Source organism: Cercospora beticola, chromosome 7 (genome assembly GCF_033473495.1).
Source record: "Cercospora beticola chromosome 7, complete sequence".
NCBI lineage: Eukaryota > Fungi > Ascomycota > Dothideomycetes > Mycosphaerellales > Mycosphaerellaceae > Cercospora > Cercospora beticola.
The window spans coordinates 1,060,445-1,078,632 of record NC_088941.1 but is presented as its reverse complement, the minus strand read 5'-3'; the positions used below and the strand labels follow the sequence as shown (position 1 = coordinate 1,078,632).

Genomic DNA, 18,188 nt, shown 5'->3' with positions numbered 1-18,188 from the left:
CCAGTCGTATACCACCAATTGATGTGGGGACAGTATTGAAATACGAGCTCCACACCTCAAATCACGTTTCACTTTTGATTTCAGACGTTCCTGTCAGCTGCTCAATCAGACTCCAGAACAGCAGATGAAGTTGTGTTTCGATCGAACATTGAATGATGAACGACAGCGGGGTGGGTGGAAGTGGAGATGACTTGAGGTCGTTCATTTAGGCTGTAACTAAGCTATTTCGGGACATCCGGAAGCTAAATTTGAGCAAGCGGGAGCGGGAGATGGCGCCTTCTTCCGCTGGTGTGCTGTTTATTCGCGCGCAACTGCAATTCTGAAGAAGTGTGGCTGGTGCGTTCTGCAAAACGCTGTATGATTGTGGCTCACGTGCCTTTTCGCCTGGACGTGTCACGGGATAACGAACAACGGCGACCAAACAAATTTCCACAAATGGCGGAGGTTTCGAAGGCTGGGTGAGTAGGACTACTGATGACAAAGAACTTTTGAACGGAAGCTGATTTTGAGAATCTACAGCGCTGCCAGCAAAGATGCGCCAACTAACCCAAGAGGTATCCCATATGCGCCTTTCGTGGATCGAGTGGAAGACTATGTCTCATCAAGAGCCGACGTTGAAGGCGCGCTCAAGAGCTTCCAAGAGATGATTTCGTGAGCTACCCAGGCACTTCTTTCCTGGCTGCCATTTCTCAGAGGAACAAGACTAATCATGCCCCGTGTCACCGCTCAGAAAATACCAATTCATGGAAGCGAACAACCAACGACGGATTGTAGGCCTGAAAGACAAGATCCCTGATATCCAGAAAACACTCGAGACAGTACGGTTCTTGCAGCAGCGAAAGGTAGGTCTTTTCAGGCCCTCTCCCGCCACTCCAACACAAATCCATCTGCACTCATATCAAGACATGGAACGCCTCACCCGCTGACCACCACTTTCTTTCTCATCCTACAGGAAGACGCCGAGCCCCTCGAAGCCACTTTCGAGCTCAACGACACCTTATTCGCCAAAGCCAACATTCACAAGACGGATGAGGTCTATCTCTGGCTAGGCGTAAGTACCTCCATCGGCGTGAATCCTTACTATGCATGCACTCCAAGGAATAAGAGGAACCGACGAACGAATGACCCCTTCACCAACGTCCTGCCACTAACAATGATCCCTCATCCAGGCCAACGTCATGCTCTCCTACCCACTCTCCGAAGCCGAAAGCCTCCTAATCTCCAAACTCGAAACCGCACAACAGAGTCTCGCAAACTGTGAAGAAGATATAGATTTCTTGAGGGAACAGATTACGGTACGCCTTACCCCATCCCCAACAGTCTCCCTTGACTCACTGCCTTCTGGTCTGTATACTGATCAAGAATGGTGAAACTAGACAATGGAAGTCGCCACAGCACGCGTCTACAATTGGGACGTTGGCCAGAGGCGGAAAGAGAATCAAGGCGCTGGTGAGAAAGATGGGGATGACAATACGAAAGCAGCGGGTTGAGAGATTTTCTCAAGGTCTCAGGTATAAGTAGAGTAGACTTGGGCATACTCGCCGTAAGCGCAAACTATGGCCAGGAAAATCATACTCAAATGAGTCCGGGTGGTAGGTAGTATCAAAGCTGTCGGACCAACGAGAAGTGAGCAGCATAGAAGCGGCAGAAGCGTTACAATTGCCGCGACTTGTAGTCAACGATCAGCTTGCCACAATCCTTGAAAGGCAGGTGAAAATGTCAGAATCTTGGGATTTCACATCTTTTCTTTCGTATATTGGTATCATCGCAGTAGCAGTACTAGCCTCGATCCCATCCAATGCCGATCCAATAGAACCCTTTTTGGAGTGTTCCTCGCCATCATGACGACTTGTGCCTCTTCGCAGCTCCTGCGGAACATGATGCAACCGCCCCAACCTTCCGCCGCGCTGCACTTCTCACACGCGCTTTTCTTCAGCCCCTTCACATCATCGTACACTTCCCACGCTGCGCGCGCCTCGACCACGAGCCATGAAATCCATCTTTCGCAATGTCATCAGCAATGTGTATGACAGAAAAAGCCACTGAAACCACCTTACTTCGAAGACCCCCCGCAATGCAAGGACAAGACTCCTTGAAAAAGCTATGCCATCTGTTGTGCCGTATTCGACAACAGCGAAAGAGTCTGTCGATTCGTACTGGCAACTGAAAGCAAAGCTGTTCGAGACTCCACCCGAAATCAGCAAATTCAGACGTTAACGCTCAAAGCAAATAAGTTTTTCGATCAAAAAAGTAAAAGGTTGCCGCTCCAGGGGTATAATGAGCACTAATACAGATAGTCTCTTCATGACTGCAGAGAGCAGGACTTGAAAGACCATGGTCGTTGCCTAGTCGAGTTCAATGATCTCTTTCTTGACTCTCCCTTGGTTCTGATTGGGTCGCTGGCCATGCGTCGCCGGGACAGTCATCTGTCGAGCTGTGCTGTCCTGCCCCAGCCTCATTTGGGTTGGCGGCGGTCTTGCCTGGTTCCTCATCTGAGCTGGGGTGGGAGGCTTCTGTTGCGTCGGGGCCTGTGTCGTCGATGGATTCCGGTTCAGTGCAGGCTTCGTCTCAGGTAAGGATGTTTCTGACTTGTCCAGCTTCTCCACAGCATTATCAGGACCATTGGTTGAGCTGAGCATGAAGTCATCCAATCTCTGCAGCATTGCGCGGAGGCCCTTGGCGTTCGAAGTGAAGCCACCTCTATTGTTGCCCATCCAGCCCTCTGCGGTAGAGCCAGCGTCCTTGCTGAGATCAGTGAGGGCTGTTGTGAAATCTGCTGGCAGCTTAATGCCATCCCTGTCCCAGACTGTCACCGTATATGACACGGTCTTGTTGCGAGTGGTCTGTTGATTGTTCCAATGTAACACCATTTTGAATCTGCAAGGAGCGAGTGGCGCATGATAGACGAGTGAGTAGCTGAAGACATGATGCGAGTGTAGGGTCAACGTGCGCTGCGCCGAGTGTTTCAATTCCAGCTCCGAAATTGCCTCCAGAAAAGGCTGCGCTGCTGACATGGCGAATGCAAGGGAGAAGAATGGGTTGTCCGCCGCTCGGTTGTAGACCTCTTCCAAGTGCGTTCGAATTCGTTGATGAGGATTGCTCGAGGTGGGGCCCAACTTCAGCTTAGTACTTCCGCCCTTCTTTGTAAGTACCCCATTGTACTGCTGCGACGTGCCATAGTTGAAGGCCAGTTTGCTCAAGCCGACAGCCGTGCAAGTATACTGGAGATGCCGCGCTGCAGACAACGCTGAGTCAAGATCGCGACACCGTTTGAGTAGGCGCGCAATTTCCTTGATGTACGACTGCCCAAACTGCGCTCGAAGTGACAATGCCAAGCCGCCAGATGCGTTCATAGCAACATCTCCGTTTCGGCTCTGCGTAGTGGTGAGATAGTCCTTTAAATGCTTCAGTTGACTGGACTCCAAGGTCAAACGTATATCATGTCTTGACTCTTCACTACCATCATTGTCATCGAGAAGCCCCTCATACACGATGCGAATCCATTCCGTGATGGCGAGCGGTTTGTAGTGTGCAAGCTCGGGCTTCTTCAGGTCTTGTTGCGACATGCGGATGTAGACCACTGTTGTCGCACTCTCGTCACGTCTATCACCATCGAAAGTTAGCGAAGAAAGCCTTTCGAGGTGATATGGGATCTTATTTGCGCCAAGCTCTTGGACGAGCACTGCGAAAGATACCTCGGCCTCGCCCATGGTTTGAATGCGTGAGAGATCGGCTCGAGATATCGCAGATGTTGTGACATCGAGGGGTCGTGCGTCCACAATAGACTTGATGGTTCTGCCCTCTTCAACGGGTCTCGAATTGGTCTGCACCACCCACCACCTCTGACCAGCAAGACTGTAGGTAGTGCACAACGACCAACGCTCTCCCCAGGCTTCATTACATGCGAATATGTCATGACGAACAATGTCCGGTCCAAACAACGCCCGGAAGTTCGGCTGCGGACCAAAGCTACGGGGGTCAACAAGCTGCCACCGGGCAGATATTGCCACTCTGCGCACTTTATCTTGCACAGCGCGGCATAGCAGTTGCGCAATGCTGGCCGAATTATCCGTGGATGGGTCGCGGTTGAGGTTTCGCTGTGCCGTGGCAGCATCTCTGGAAGACAGTGATATCGTCACGAGGCCAGTGACTGGCTCGATGTTCACCGCTATAGGGTTGCGCAAGCCGGGGAGCGATAATGTGAGATTACATTCGTCGGCGCTGGAGTTTGAAGTGCTGAGCTGCGCGCGCACCTGTGACCGTGGCCCCGCGAGGGCTTGCAAACGATCGCTAATTGTAGAGAGCGACCACGATGCATGCTTAGCTGTGACTTGCGACAATATGGCATCCAGGTCGAGGTCGTCCCAGTCAACAAGAATCGCCTGGTCATGCACTTCTTGTCCCTGTCTGAACCACCGGACCGAGTGCTGCGATGTTGGCTTCCGTCTGGAGTGCTTGCCTCTTGATTTGCCTGTGCTGATGCCAAATTCGATCCAGCTCTTCTTGCCTGCTTGATCTTTCCAATACTGAATGGCCAGGACTCTTCGTTGAGTCTCAGTCACGAGACAGTCGAACCACTTCTCGCGGAAGAGCTGCACTGATTGCGACTTGAGGACATTGATCTTGTGCGTCAACACAAAGTTATGCAAGAAGTCATAGCATCCGAGTAGGCCTTTGGAACTGAGCGCTTCGTTCGTGTGGGCCTCCAGAGCGTTTCGCAAGACATCATCTGTCAACCCTGGAGCAGGCGTGAAACTGAAACGCAGATCGATCAGGTAGAATTGAGAGGAAGGGTCCTCATCAGCAACTGATAGGTCAACTTCGAACTCTCCAGGCACGCGAAAGGTGGCCCTTCCGTTTGCAATGGAAAAGTCGCGGAAATAGTGCGGTAAGTCCTCATGCAGATTGAGCCGGGTCGCAATAATCACGTTCATGTCCTGCAGGGTACTGGCGAGCTGCTTGGCAGTAAGCTTCGGAGGAGGAATGTAACCCAGGTCCGGCCATTTTGAGGGAGCTTTGCCGTTTGCCAATAGTTCCATTGCCCCTTCGATGTTCGGGTTGGGCATCTTTGCTCGAGCGACATCATGCTTGGTTATTCCAATGAAGCGCATGGCGTTCTCCTGAGCTGCGATCTGAGAATCAAACCAAGCTTTGAGATCTACCAGTTTGGCCATATCATGCTCGCTGCGCGCGAAGTCTGAAAGGATGAGAGCTTTGGTAAACCGGTCTCTCTGGTCACTGGCAAAGTCCATCAGAGCTTTCTTTCTGGCCAGACTCTCCTTGGAAGGGTCGAATGTCTGCGGTACAACTCCGTTCGAAGCCGCAGGCTGTGGAGGCGGCATATCGTTCATCTTGTTAAGTGTGGCGTTGAGGTCTCCAAAGCATTGCTGCGCAAGACGAGCTAGGAGAACGCCGAAGGGCTTGTTGTTCTCGGACGTGCGCCAGGATTGGTCCAATGGCGGAGGTGTAGAGGGCCTCGACACTGAAGTGCCTGCGCCATTCGAGTGTCCATTGGAAGTAGGTAGCGGCTCATTTTTGGCAGGCAGTCCATTCGGCAGAGAGCCACTTGAGACTCCATTGGTGTTGCCATTGGTATGAGCTGCTCCCTGCATCTGCGCGAGATCGCGCTTCTGCGAGACGTTCCCTGTTTGCGCCTGGCTTCTGTCTTTCTTGAGGTCTTGAGATCCAACTGCTCCTTGCTGATTCATCATCAGCCGGCCGGGCATGTCCTCCCCGCCTGTTGCGGCGCCAGCGCTGACTTCCAAATCGGTGCGCCTCACGCCAACTCCGCGCCTGTCACCACCTGAGGCCTCCGCTGCCCTCCCAGGGTCACCTGCAGTTGCGTGCGCTATGATGGCAATCTCCTCCTTCACTTCAGGTCATTGCTGAGTCGATAGTGCCGCCGCGCCGCAATCGGACAATCGTGATGGCAATGGGTTCGGACCCAGGAAGCAGTCCGGAATTGATGCTGGCAGAAAGGACGGGAAAGAGCGCGCGAATGGTAAGTTTGGCAATAGGTTCACAGTCGCGCCCGCTCGCAGTTGGTTGGGCGTGATGTCAGCGCAGTGGGTTAGATTGATCCGCGCGTGGCGTGAGCGCATGCACGAGCACCACGTGAGTTTCTGTTGATCGCGCGGTCGGTGGAGAGACGGTGAATGGCGCTGTCGTGGCGGCGGGGGTTGAAGGAGCGGCGAGGGCGAGTGCAATTGTTGTCTGGGAGTGTTGCGCTGGTCTGAGCGAGCATGCGCGGAAGCGGCAGCCGCGCGACGGGATGATCAGTGACGAAGGGCCGGGCCAGGGCAAGCGCGCCAAGCTTTGTGCATTTTGCCGACAAAGAGCGCCTCTTCCTTCGATGCACGAAGGACGAAGCGACTGCGATTGACCAGAACATGCTAGGAACTCCTTCCACTTTCACAGAGTCGCAGAGCGGACCGCCAGAAGAGCACACATACTATAGTGTCTATCTTCATGTCTAGATGCTGCTCTTACGCAGAGCCTAGCGTGCGCGCCCTCTTCTAGGGTTCGATGCAGGTTGCATTACCGAGCGCAACTACTGTACTCTCCCAGGCTAGGTACAAAGGTCCTATGAGGCCAGACGATGCTTTGTTCTTCGTCAATCGTACAGCTCCCTCGAGTCGGTGGCTGCATGACAAGCGGCGAGCTTCGACGCAGCTCTACTGCTGGCCTTCAGGCTTCACATCTCATCTGTGTAGCGTTGTGCAACACTATCGCCGCGGAGGCATACGCCTTCGACAGCAAACGTAATGATTTCTCTCAAACATGGCCGTATGGATATGCAGCTTGCTGAGGACAAGCCTGTTCGGCGCACCAAAAGCAGGCATCCCGTGGTCGCTCCCATCGTACGCAATCTCGAGCTAGCTTGGAGATCATGAGGCACATGGCCGGCGACCACACCATTCTTAGTCTCCTCATGTCTTATCGCGATACGCCCGCCTGCACCGCACGAGACGTGCTGATCCAGCCTGCTGATCCTCCTTCACCATTCCTCTCGTCCGCTCCGCTGCCTGTTGAGTGCCATAGGGGACTGCAACGATGCCTGCGGAGCACGTCCCGTCGCTGCTGGAGCACTGAGGAAAGAGCAGCCGACAAGCGATGGTGCCGGACCCGCGTCGCCCGCCGACCTTCCGACCCCACGCCTCACGCGTCGAACATCTGTACCATCAACAGCAACATCACACGCATTCGGGCAACGACTATTCTACCTTTGCAGAAGAGAACACATCGTCCCTCGACAAAGGCAAGCCGCCAGTCTCACGGCAGATCTCATTCCTATCGGAGTACGCCCACGACGCGGATGACGAGCGTTCAACCCCCTCGACCAGCTCCGAGCGGTCATCCTTTGACACCACAATGGGTCCCGGAGAGCCTGTCGACGCGCCCGAGCCTTCGTACCCCGGCGAAGATACCAGGCCGACTTCTAACAAGGAGTTGCTGGGCTTCTACACGTATTCGTTTGCCGCCGAAGTGTTCGTCGTCTGCGGTCTCGGCGCTTTCATCCCTATTACCCTAGAGGATCTCGCGCGCGCTTCTTCAACCGCAGTGCTTGCGCATGATCACAGCAAGTCATGCAAAGCTCAAGGTCTGGACAGACGGTCTTTGGTGGGCGCTACCAGTTCTCTATTCGCTCGAGCAAGCAATGACAAGGCTAAAGGCGCACAATGCGTCTTCAAGATCCTGGGAATGGAGGTGAACACAGCTTCTTTTGCTATGTACACCTTCTCTCTGTCAGTACTTCTCCAAGCATTCCTCGTGGTCACCATGTCTGGCGCAGCAGATCACGGCAAATATCGAAAGTCTCTCATGATCTCGTTCGCGGTAATCGGCGCAGTGGCGACCATGCTTTTCTTGCCCGTCACCCCAGGAGTATATTTGTTAGGCAGCATCTGGGCTATTATCGGGAATGTCTGCTTTGGAGCTTCATTTGTTCTGCTCAACTCGTTCTTGCCGCTGCTGGTCCGCTGGCATCCTTCAGTGCGACCAACGAGCAGGAGGCAGATAAATGAGCAGGACTGGGCGCACGAGCGCGAGGTGAGTCCTCTTTTTACAAACATTGTGTGCAGTGGCAGTTCGAAGCAGATGCAGGCGCGGTGCCGGCTGCTGATTTGCTCTTTAGTACAGCGAAGACAACTACCAGAGACCGGCGGACTCGTCCGAGATACTGGACTCCACTACATCGCTGCTCCCAACAGATGGACACACTGAGCCATACCCGCCTTCACAATCCACACCCTCGCCGCAAATGCAGCTTTCCACGAAGGTCTCGTCCTACGGCATTGGTATTGGCTACCTTGCAGCTGTGATCGTCCAGATTCTTTCGGTGTTTCTGCTCGCTTCAATGGGCGGCGACCTGTTCTCTCTCCGCTTGGTTCTGTTCATGATTGGCACCTGGTGGCTGTGCTTCACGATTCCAGCCGCATTCCTGATGCGACCAAGACCAGGCCCACCCCTTTCTAAGGAAGCAGCAGGCCGGTCATGGACAGGGTACATCACCTATTCCTGGAGGAATCTCTACAAAACTATGCTCCGAGCTCGGCGACTGAAAGACGTATTGCTGTTCTTAGCTGCTTGGTTCATGATTTCTGACGCCATCGCCACAGTATCTGGTACCGCCATCCTCTTCGCCAAAACCACGCTCGGCATGGAGTCGACAGCCCTCGCTATGATAAATGTCATTGTTACCATCTCTGGGATTTTTGGCGCCTTCACCTGGTCAAAAGTATCGCGCATGATGCAACTGAAACCGTCGCAGACCATCCTCACCTGCATCTGCCTCTTCGAAATCATTCCGCTGTACGGACTACTTGGTTACATCCCAGCCATCCAACGCTATGGCTCTTTTGGACTCCAGCAACAGTGGGAAATGTACCCGCTGGGAGCAGTCTATGGTCTTGTCCTCGGCGGCCTGAGTTCTTACTGCCGAAGTCTCTATGGCGAATTGATTCCGCCTGGGAGCGAAGCCGCGTTCTACGCACTCTACGCCATTACTGACAAAGGTAGTAGTGTCTTTGGCCCTGCCATAGTCGGCGCTATTACTGATGCTACTGGCGACATCCGCCCTGCTTTCTGGTTCTTAGCAGTTCTCATCGGTCTTCCGATACCATTAATGTTCCTGGTCAATGTGGAGCGTGGCAAGCAAGAAGGGGAGAAGCTGGCTCGCGAGACTCTTCCCGAAATCGATCCCATGCTGTTTGAGTCGACAGCAGCGGATTCGAGAAGTGTGGACGAGTAGGAGGGTCGGGTGCATCGATAGCCTGCGAGCGTGTATCCTACAACAAATTAATGTTCTTACAACCATCACCATGTTCTTCAATTGTCTCATTTCTTCGCGTGAAGATCATTCACGCTGACCATCCGTGCTTCCAGGTAGCCCGCATCGCAACCCAAGCCCGGCCAGAGAAATTCAGGCACACGACTTCCGCCAAGCCCCAGCCCACGCCAGGCATCCCACCGGCCCGCACTCCGTCCGCAAGCACACAAAAACTTCTCGCACTCCCTTTGCAAACCTTCTTCTTTTCTTCACTACATCAGTAGGTAACTACATGTTACTTAATCATGGCTTCGCTACGGCGACTTGCTGAGGGTTGTTTCTTGTTCTCGATGAACCTCCTTCCGTTCCCGGCCCTGTAGAGCAACGTTGCGTCCGTCTTTCCTACCAATCGCGTGGAGTCCATATTTTCACTTTGGATCGGGGTTGTGGGATGGCCGCTATATACCTTTTTTCTCTCTTTTTGAGCTTCGCTTCATCATGTTCACGGTTTGCAGGATTGCAGGCGGGATGAGATGGAGGTGATGGCGCTGGAGATGGAGATGGAGCTGGTCACTACTACTGCTTGCGCGCTGCAATTTTCTTCTCTACTTCAGATTGGCAGATGAGGGCCTTTCTTCTCTTGTCCTTCCTGCGTTCCTTCTGGCCTCTTCAGCTCATCACCTTTCGCATTTCCACCGCTGTCGCTATCGAGCTTGGTCGAGGATCCTGTGCGCTGAGCTTCTGCTTGCTGCTGGCCGACATCTTGGTGCGGGTTCTCGACGCCAGCTGTCTCGACGTCGGATGTCGTGTCGGACTTCAGCTGGTCTTTGTTGCCACGGCCTGCCACCACACCCGGATCCTCCGAGTACTGTTCACGGCCTTGAGCGGGTCTGGTATGAGCGAGTCGCGTCGAGGTGGATGGAAATACGCGATGGCTTGATGCGAAGCCTGCGATGTTGTCAGCGCAGGAGCATTGAAGGAGATTCGGACTTGCCGTACCACTTCGGCGGACACTTTGTGCTAGGAATCTGCTCGACATTTTGAAATTGTTTGTACTCTGAATACAGATACTCCTGAAGATGAACTGAATGGAAAGGGCATCGTGTTGCGCGTAGGCATGCGAATAGTACATCTTTCGCGTCATACATGCGATGATGCCCACTTTACATCATGATATGCCATCGCACTCCCTCACTTTGAGCACTGGTTGCTGTTCTCTGCAGTTACCATCAACCTACGTCTATGCTCATGGCTTGAAGTATCAGCTAGATATCGCCGACTCGATCAATCACTGAGGGTGCGATGAGGCCAGTATGAGATAGCAACAACCATGTTGACCCAGCACGATTTCCAAACCTGAGCACGAAAAGACGGCATTGCTGTTAACACTGAAATATTTGAATTTTTGGCAAGCTATTTAACTTGCATGCTTCTCTTCCTCCCTCAAAGGCTTAAATGCCATTTTATCTCTCGCACAATTCTCCAACCATCTCGTCGCTCTCACAAGTGGCATATCAACAAATCGATAGAACAAATGCGCAGTGCATAGCGAAAGCGCCAGCATGATCGTCCAACCCACCGCCAACCCGAAACACCACATGGGAAGCGTTTTATGCCCAAAGAACTTCCAGATCTTTGGCTGCATAGCGAATCCTATTGAGTGCAGTAAAGGTCCATGGCACAGATAGAATGCAAACGAGACTCTTCCGAGGTATTGTGGAATCGCGGAACTTAGGATATCCTGGATTGCAGGAAGCTGCTCGACTGACCAGAGGATAACGCTGGAGGCCATGGCGTGCCAAAAGAATTGTTTGTCCCAGTAGTTGGCTGGAACATAATATGCCATAGTTTTGAATCCAGGAGTCTTTCGAGCTTTGTTGTCAGGGAAAGAGAGCACGTATAGTGCTATGAAGAAGATGAGCCATTTCAGGCCGGTCGTAGACTCACAGCACGGCGACTCGTCTTCAGGATCGCTTTCGGTCGTTGGAAGCTCGGGACTCTCTTCCTGTTTTCGATGCGAGACAGCCTGATGAATATCAGCAACCAAGGCGCCTCCAGTAAAAGTCGCCACATCCCATCTGGCATAGCGCAAAGCAGCAGCTGTGACCACAAAGATCATTCCAAGTCTCCATCGTTGCTTGAGGCCGGCACCAGCCAATAACAAAATGAACAGCACCATCGAGCATCTGAACTCCGCGGGTATCGTCCAGGTATGCGGATCGTAATTCTCCCAGTGGAAATTCCAATCAAAAGGATTAGACCACCTCCACCACATAATACAGTAATCGGCCCACTGAGCATCCCAGCTCATCTTCCGCGGAGGGTGCTCTTCCGGCGTCCCTGTCAAGAGCGGCGTCTTCTGGAATTTGCGGCCTGCGTCAAAAGCTCCCCAATATGCAGTCACGCAGACCATGCCCGTGGTTATAGTCGCCGGCAAATACAAGCGAATCCAGCGCCTAACTGCAAGAGATGCCATTCGCGAGAAGGCTTTGTCGGCTTGCCTGTCTCTCATCGCCTTGAGAAAGCCATAGCTCAGGACATATCCGGAGACTGCGAAGAAAAGTGTCACCATAGCCCGTCCGCGGACTAAGAGACAGATAAATGGCCATTGATGGATGTAGATATTCCACTTGTCCGCTCCCCAGCCATGTTTCGAGGTGTCGGTGTATGGGTAGAGGAAGTGGAAATTGAACACGATCAGGCATGCTATGCCTCGAAGACCATCGTAGGAGGCGGTCCTTGAGACTGGCCGTGTTGGAGTTTTGGCATCTGTCGGCTGCGAATTGGATGACAATTGAAGGTAGTGTGAGGGCTTGATGATCCGCATCAGGTATTGTAGTGAACTTGCAATAACCGTGCTCCAGGTATGTTCAGTGTTTATTGTGTCTGATCCAGACTTTCTGTGAAGCATGAAGTTAGCAGAGTGCCTTCTCGGACATTGGCGGTTTCTACTTACTCGGTATCTGATGTAGTACATGGCCTCCAATCTACACCATTGAGACTAGAAGACGTCCGTGATCGCATTTTGTATGCGCTGTATTGAAGCGAAATAGTCAAGTAAGAGAAATGCGAAGGCGCCTGTCAAAGGCGCGCAGTGTTACAGAAATGCTCGAAAACGAATAGGGAGAAAGATCAGAAATCATGCGAGAGATAGTAGGACAAGGAATGTGGTAATGGGGATGGTGATACTCATGACAGCTAGAAGAGAGGGAGTCTTACGCATGATGGTAGAACAGATGTTGCAAACTGTCGGCCACGAGCGCACGCGGCTAAGCAGGGGACGAAGCTGATTTGTATGGGTTGTAGACTGGCAGCTTGCTCGGATCTCCAGTGTGATGCGGCTGGGGCACGCTTGGTTTGTTTCAACTGTTTCGTCTGTCTGTCTGGAGAGTCCTGGTAGCTATTCATCTTGTCGTGCTCTCAGCAGATCACTTGGCGTAGACAGCCTGGTGCATGGTAAGCAATCATGAGTTGGCAGAGACATTGGGGGCAGATCGTAACAAAGTTAACCTTGCGACCGACATTGCAGCGCGGGCCTTGTCGTCGGCCGATGTAGGAACTTGTCTTGTCCGTCAGCAGAAGGTGCACGGTGGAAGCCCGGCGGCCGGAATAACCTTCCAGGACCATGCTGGGTACTGTCGAGCTTGTTGCTTCACCCGGATAGGGGCAGCGCATCGTGAGGGCTGCGACTGTAGGTGGCTGTGCATGACATCTTGACAAGGAAACGGGGCAAAGTCCAGCATGTGGCCACGAACTGTATGATGGTATGCCAAGAAATGAGTCGTCAATGGTCATCCGCAACAGGGATCGTGTTCCGAAGCTCCTTCAGAAAGTTGAGAGGAGATTCATGCTGCAATATGCATCATCAGGTGCTTGTGATTCCCCAAATACTGGAGTAATGTAATCAGAGGCCACGCTTCGCTCGGCATGAAAAATGTTAGAATCACGTTGTGTGAACAGCATCTGCTTCCCTAGCATTTGAATGCGTTTGTCCAACTATCATCTCAATGCTTCCCCAAGCTCTTACTCGAAGCATCCAATACAGCTCGGCTGAACGTCGCGCTGAGCTTGCCCTCCTTCTCCATGGCTCTTTTCCTTTGCGCGGCAGTGATGCCAGCGCGATCTGTGACTGGAGCAGCATTCATGATGTTATCAAACTCATCGTCTTCACCTCCGATGTCCGACCCAGATTCGGCGTCAGAATCTTCAGGCAAATCTAGCTTTTTCGTTTCAGAAGGTCGTTGTATTCGCTCAGGTTCGAGCTTCTCCTCTTCGGTCGCGGAAGGCTTCGAGGGATTCGAGAACGGTTTCGATGCTAGGACTCTTCTTCGCAGCTCTGCCATCTCTTCCTCATCGTCGTCGTCTGAGGGCGGCAAACCATATGGATCACGTTCCTCTTCTTCGTCGTCACCATCTGTGTTACCATGAACCTGCGCCTTCTCTCCAGGCTTCGGCCCACCAAGCTGTATGCCACCCAAACTACTCGCGTCGCTGTCCTCATCCTCATCTCCACTATCCTCTTCACTCCCACCATCCGAATCATTCCCCACAATCGGCTGTCTCCGATTCATGTTGCCGCCCTTCCAAGCATCTTCCTTATTGTTCTCCCGATCCTCGCGATCTTCTCTCCACTCATTCTCGATCTTTGCCAACCAATCCTCTTCTGCCTTCTTCACACCCTCTTCATCCTTTGCTTCTGCGTATCTTTGCAACACCTCTTCGTTGATGTCCAGAAATGACTGCCCGTAACTGAATGTGGAGAGGATCTGCTCTGCCCAATCGAGATGACCGCAGATCGCGAATGTCGCAGCTAGCGCTTCGACGCAGTTCAGCCTCCATGGCTTACCATAGTTCGTCGGATTCGCCGCGATCAGGTAGGGCAACAGTCTGGGATTCGGTCCTCCAATTCTGCTGAATGGGACTTCTTCGATTCTATTCCAGCTTGCCTCAACCACGGCCGCACCGTACTGCTCTAGAATCTCACGATCGGAAGGATTGCATAACGTCTTTCCTTTGGGAGAGATGACGAGTCCTTGGTGCTTCTGGCCAACGTGCAGCTCACGCATCAGGCCAAGTCGCATGAGCCGTTTGCCGGAGCAGCGTTTCGCGTCGCAGTGATTGAGATCCCATGCTGCGGCTTTGTAGGGCGGCCGTTTGTGGGTGGTGCTGTCAGGGTTGTCGGGGTTCGTGTGCTGGGCGTATGTTTTGGGCCCGCCGCCGTGCTTGGACTTGGCGCCTTTGAAGTCTTTTTTGTGACGGACCATCGTGCGGATGGTTCACGAGACTGTGGGAAGTTCGAGCTGAGATTGTGGTAGTATCGATCGAAAATTTCGTTGGTTCACGCAGGAAGTGTGGCGAGTAGAGAGTTAGGTCAAAGAAAGAGTGTGGTGGTTCATGTGAAAGTGAGGGTCATATTTCTGGTCGGTGACTTCATCGGCGGGCGCTGCTTCGGCCCCTCCCGAAGTGAACCCTTAGCTGTTGGCTGTGCACACAACGTGGCTTGGAGTGTGTAACAAGGCAGATGCTGCTGAAACTTGTCAATAGAATTGCCTTTGCGCTGAAGCTCTGAAACTGCCAAAGTGTAGCTCGCGGCAACTCCTAGAGGCATTGCGCCTCTCCTCCGGCCAGTATGGAAGCTGCTTCCGCCCGCTACGCCGCCCGCGACCGCTTCGCATATCCCATGGAGCCCGCCGGGTCTCAGCTGCAGCGATACGTCCAGCAAGCCTGCTCACCCGAGAACTTCGAGCCCAATCTGGCCCTGTGCCTCGAGGTCGCCGATCTGATCAATGCAAAGAAGGGAGGAGCTCCGCGAGAAGCTGCCGTCGACATTGTTAAATACATCAATCACCGCAATCCCAATGTCTCCCTCCTGGCATTGTCGCTGCTGGACATCTGTGTCAAGAATTGCGGATACCCATTTCACCTTCAGATATCTACCAAGGAATTTCTCAATGAGCTCGTGCGCCGCTTTCCAGAGCGCCCGCCCATCCGCACCACACGCGTACAGAACAGGATCCTGGAGCTGATTGAGGAATGGAGGAGGACGATATGCGAGACGAGCAAATATAAGGAGGATCTAGGCTTCATACGGGACATGCACAGACTGCTGCACTACAAAGGCTACCAATTCCCGCAGATCAGTCGCGAGGATGCTGCGGTGCTCAATCCAAGCGACAATCTCAAGAGCGTGGAGGAGATGGAGGCGGAAGAGCAAGCGGCGCAGAGTGCAAAACTACAGGAGCTGATCCGGCGAGGAACACCACACGATCTGCAAGAAGCCAACAAGCTGATGAAGGTCATGGCGGGGTACGACACGCGGCACAAGACAGACTACAGGGCCAAAGCAGCGGAGGAGGTGGGCAAGATCCAGCAAAAGGCTAAGTTGCTGGAAGAGATGATGCAGGATGTCAAGCCTGGGGAGAAAATTCAAGAAGGAGATGTGTTCGAGGAGCTGGCGAATTCCTTGGCTAGCGCACACCCTAAGATCCAGAAGATGTGTGAGCAGGAAAGTGAGGATCATGAGGCAGTGGCCAAGCTGTTTGAGATCAACGACTCAATACACCGGACGATTGAGCGATATAAGCTGATCAAGAAGGGCGACGTGGAAGCCGCGAATGCCATTCCAAAGGGCACTTTGGGCGTCAGTGGCGCTGGTGTGAAGCAAGGCGGTGGAGGCGAGCTGTCTTTGATTGACTTTGGAGGGCCAGAAGATACTGCACCGGCCGAGCAGTCCAAAGCAGCCCAGCCATCTTCTGCACCGGCCGCACCTAAGCAAACAGGCAACGCTCTAGAGGACGATCTACTTGGACTGAACATGGGCGATGGCAACTATGGCTCAGGCGGAGGCATCTCTCTTGGTGGAGCACCGAATGGCAATGTCGACATCATGGCTCAGTTCAACCAGCCGCAAGCAGCCAACTCGATCTTCAACACTCAACAAAAAGCCGCTCCGCCGCAGGCTTCTCCTCCTCCTACTCAATCATCGAATTTCAACCTCTTCAGCTCTTTCCCATCCAATTCCCAGCCACCTTCAAAACCAGCGACACCAATACCCGCATCCCTGCAACAACACCAAGCGAAGAAGTCCGATCCATTCGCAGCTCTATCCACACCTCCACGGCAATCTTCTCCCTTTCAACAGACTCCCGCCAAAGCACCGGCACCCTCATCATCATCAGGTATTGACCTGTTGGGCATGGGAAGCAGCAACGGCACGTCAGCACCGGCCGCACCATCTCAGGACGACGAATGGGAATTCGCTTCCGCGCTGCCAGACCAATCCGCCGAGCTCACAGTCACCAACAGTTCCATCAAGACCGTCTTCGCCGTGTCCCGTACCAACGACACCGAGATCCTCATTCAAAGCCGAATATCGAATTCTACTGCACAGCCTGTCGCGGATCTGACATTTCAATTAGCTGTAACAAAGGTAAGCAGCGATTTCCCTATTTGTCACATTTCTGTCACTAATCTCCATGATCACTAGGGCCTAACGCTCAAGCTGGAGCCCCAATCTAGTCGCAACCTGGCACCAAACCAGCAGAACGGTATCACACAGACGATCCGCTTACAGGGTGCCGAGCGAGGGAAAGGAACGAGCGTCAAGATGCGATGGAGAGCAAGCTATTCTGTTGGTGGGCAGCAGAAGAACGAGCAGGGTGAGATAAATGGGCTGGGAGTGTCATAAGAGAAGTTGAAGAGGACAGATGGACAGGTAGATAGAGAAAATGCTGACTTGATGATCTATCTCTACCATTTGCATCAGCTGCTGTCACGACCAGTCTTCCATGCTGTTCGCATTGTTTCGAACGACAATCCTGAGACGCTTGGACTGTGTTGGGACGATGACGAGAAGAAAAGAGGAACTTTACGGAAGTTTACAGCAATGTGTTGAGGCCTTCCTCCATCGTACAACACAACTCAACAGTCTACCTCTAACTTTGATACCAGTCAATGGCGCAGACTGCCGTCGATACTATGTGCACTGCTATGGAACACCATTCAGAGATGCTTAAGCAGCATTAAGGGCCGACGAGATTGAAGGACTCACCTTGTTGGAGTGCATAAATCTTGGTGATCGTTTCATCCTCATTTATACACGATTTGATCGTTTTCTTCTGGTTCATGCTCCAGTTACTGTCAGAGCCTGCCGTCGATGCTATTGGCACTTCGACTGATTTTGGTTTCTGGGACCTCTGAACAGCATGGAGAAGTAATTAGAGGAGACTGAGAACTTGTACCTAGCCTCGCCAATTTCATCCACGATCTGATGACTGGCTTCTGAGCTTTGTATAAGCTGGCATCGTATACCGTCGTCGACGTTGTTTCCATCGTTAAGCCGTGTGGAAAGAAGAGGCATCGATGCCATGCATATCCGCCAGAATGAAATGGAGAACTTGAGTGAAGTGTCGGCATAACCCTTGCGATTTCGGCATCAACTTGATGATCCGTCTCCAACGCTGCCTAGATCTATGTCAGAGAGAACTCGCCATGATGGGAGCTTTGATGCATATCGGCAGTCTGAGAGGCTGGAGCGGCTAGTATATCTGCCAGGACGGAACGGGCGATGTGTGATAAGTTTATCGAATCGTTTGTAGATCCACAATATCCTGCGTCTGTCATTGCACGTCCGATATATCTCCAATGCTCAATCAAGCATTGAGAGGAGCTCTTTTTTGAATCTGGTGAGCGTTGAGGTGCATTGAAAGATTAGAAAGATTGAACGTTCGATGTGTCCGAGCCCACTTACTATAGAACATTAGTCATTATCCATCTACGACAACATAAGGCTTCTTCAGACCATGTCGTGCCTGTTGTCAGAAGTGGATTGATCTGTCAGCAGCATTGTTCTGGCACGAAATATCGAAGGAATCGAAGACCATCTTTGACATCAACACAACCATGCTTTATGACAGGGAAT

General features: G+C 52.6%; 7 protein-coding genes across 7 annotated transcripts; 3 read left to right on the top strand and 4 right to left on the bottom strand.

Moving 5' to 3' along the window:
- Nucleotides 1-357: 357 nt before the first annotated feature.
- On the top strand, nt 358-1,490 carry PRF1 (peptide chain release factor 1; the record flags this gene model as incomplete). The annotated part of the gene is made up of 6 exons (XM_023602419.2): nt 358-458; nt 520-651; nt 731-842; nt 953-1,051; nt 1,170-1,295; nt 1,377-1,490. 6 exons carry the CDS (start codon nt 358-360, stop codon nt 1,488-1,490), a joined length of 684 nt encoding a protein of 227 aa, XP_023450911.1.
- Nucleotides 1,491-2,345: 855 nt separating this feature from the next.
- On the bottom strand, nt 2,346-5,726 carry RHO25_010678 (uncharacterized protein; the record flags this gene model as incomplete). Its single annotated transcript, XM_023602420.2, has 1 exon — nt 2,346-5,726. One exon carries the CDS (start codon nt 5,724-5,726, stop codon nt 2,346-2,348), a length of 3,381 nt encoding a protein of 1,126 aa, XP_023451474.1.
- Nucleotides 5,727-7,113: 1,387 nt separating this feature from the next.
- On the top strand, nt 7,114-9,250 carry RHO25_010677 (uncharacterized protein; the record flags this gene model as incomplete). The annotated part of the gene is made up of 2 exons (XM_023602421.2): nt 7,114-8,049; nt 8,135-9,250. 2 exons carry the CDS (start codon nt 7,114-7,116, stop codon nt 9,248-9,250), a joined length of 2,052 nt encoding a protein of 683 aa, XP_023451475.1.
- A 628-nt stretch (nt 9,251-9,878) lies between these two features.
- Nucleotides 9,879-10,307, bottom strand: RHO25_010676 (uncharacterized protein; the record flags this gene model as incomplete). Its single annotated transcript, XM_023602422.2, has 2 exons — nt 9,879-10,216; nt 10,268-10,307. The coding sequence occupies 2 exons, from the start codon at nt 10,305-10,307 to the stop codon at nt 9,879-9,881; spliced, it is 378 nt and encodes a 125-aa protein (XP_023451476.1).
- A 378-nt stretch (nt 10,308-10,685) lies between these two features.
- Nucleotides 10,686-12,292, bottom strand: RHO25_010675 (uncharacterized protein; the record flags this gene model as incomplete). The annotated part of the gene is made up of 2 exons (XM_023602423.1): nt 10,686-12,168; nt 12,225-12,292. 2 exons carry the CDS (start codon nt 12,290-12,292, stop codon nt 10,686-10,688), a joined length of 1,551 nt encoding a protein of 516 aa, XP_023451477.1.
- Nucleotides 12,293-13,272: 980 nt separating this feature from the next.
- On the bottom strand, nt 13,273-14,532 carry RHO25_010674 (uncharacterized protein; the record flags this gene model as incomplete). The annotated part of the gene is made up of 1 exon (XM_023602424.2): nt 13,273-14,532. One exon carries the CDS (start codon nt 14,530-14,532, stop codon nt 13,273-13,275), a length of 1,260 nt encoding a protein of 419 aa, XP_023451471.1.
- A 365-nt stretch (nt 14,533-14,897) lies between these two features.
- On the top strand, nt 14,898-16,955 carry RHO25_010673 (uncharacterized protein; the record flags this gene model as incomplete). Its single annotated transcript, XM_023602425.2, has 2 exons — nt 14,898-16,697; nt 16,755-16,955. The coding sequence occupies 2 exons, from the start codon at nt 14,898-14,900 to the stop codon at nt 16,953-16,955; spliced, it is 2,001 nt and encodes a 666-aa protein (XP_023451472.1).
- Nucleotides 16,956-18,188: the final 1,233 nt, after the last annotated feature.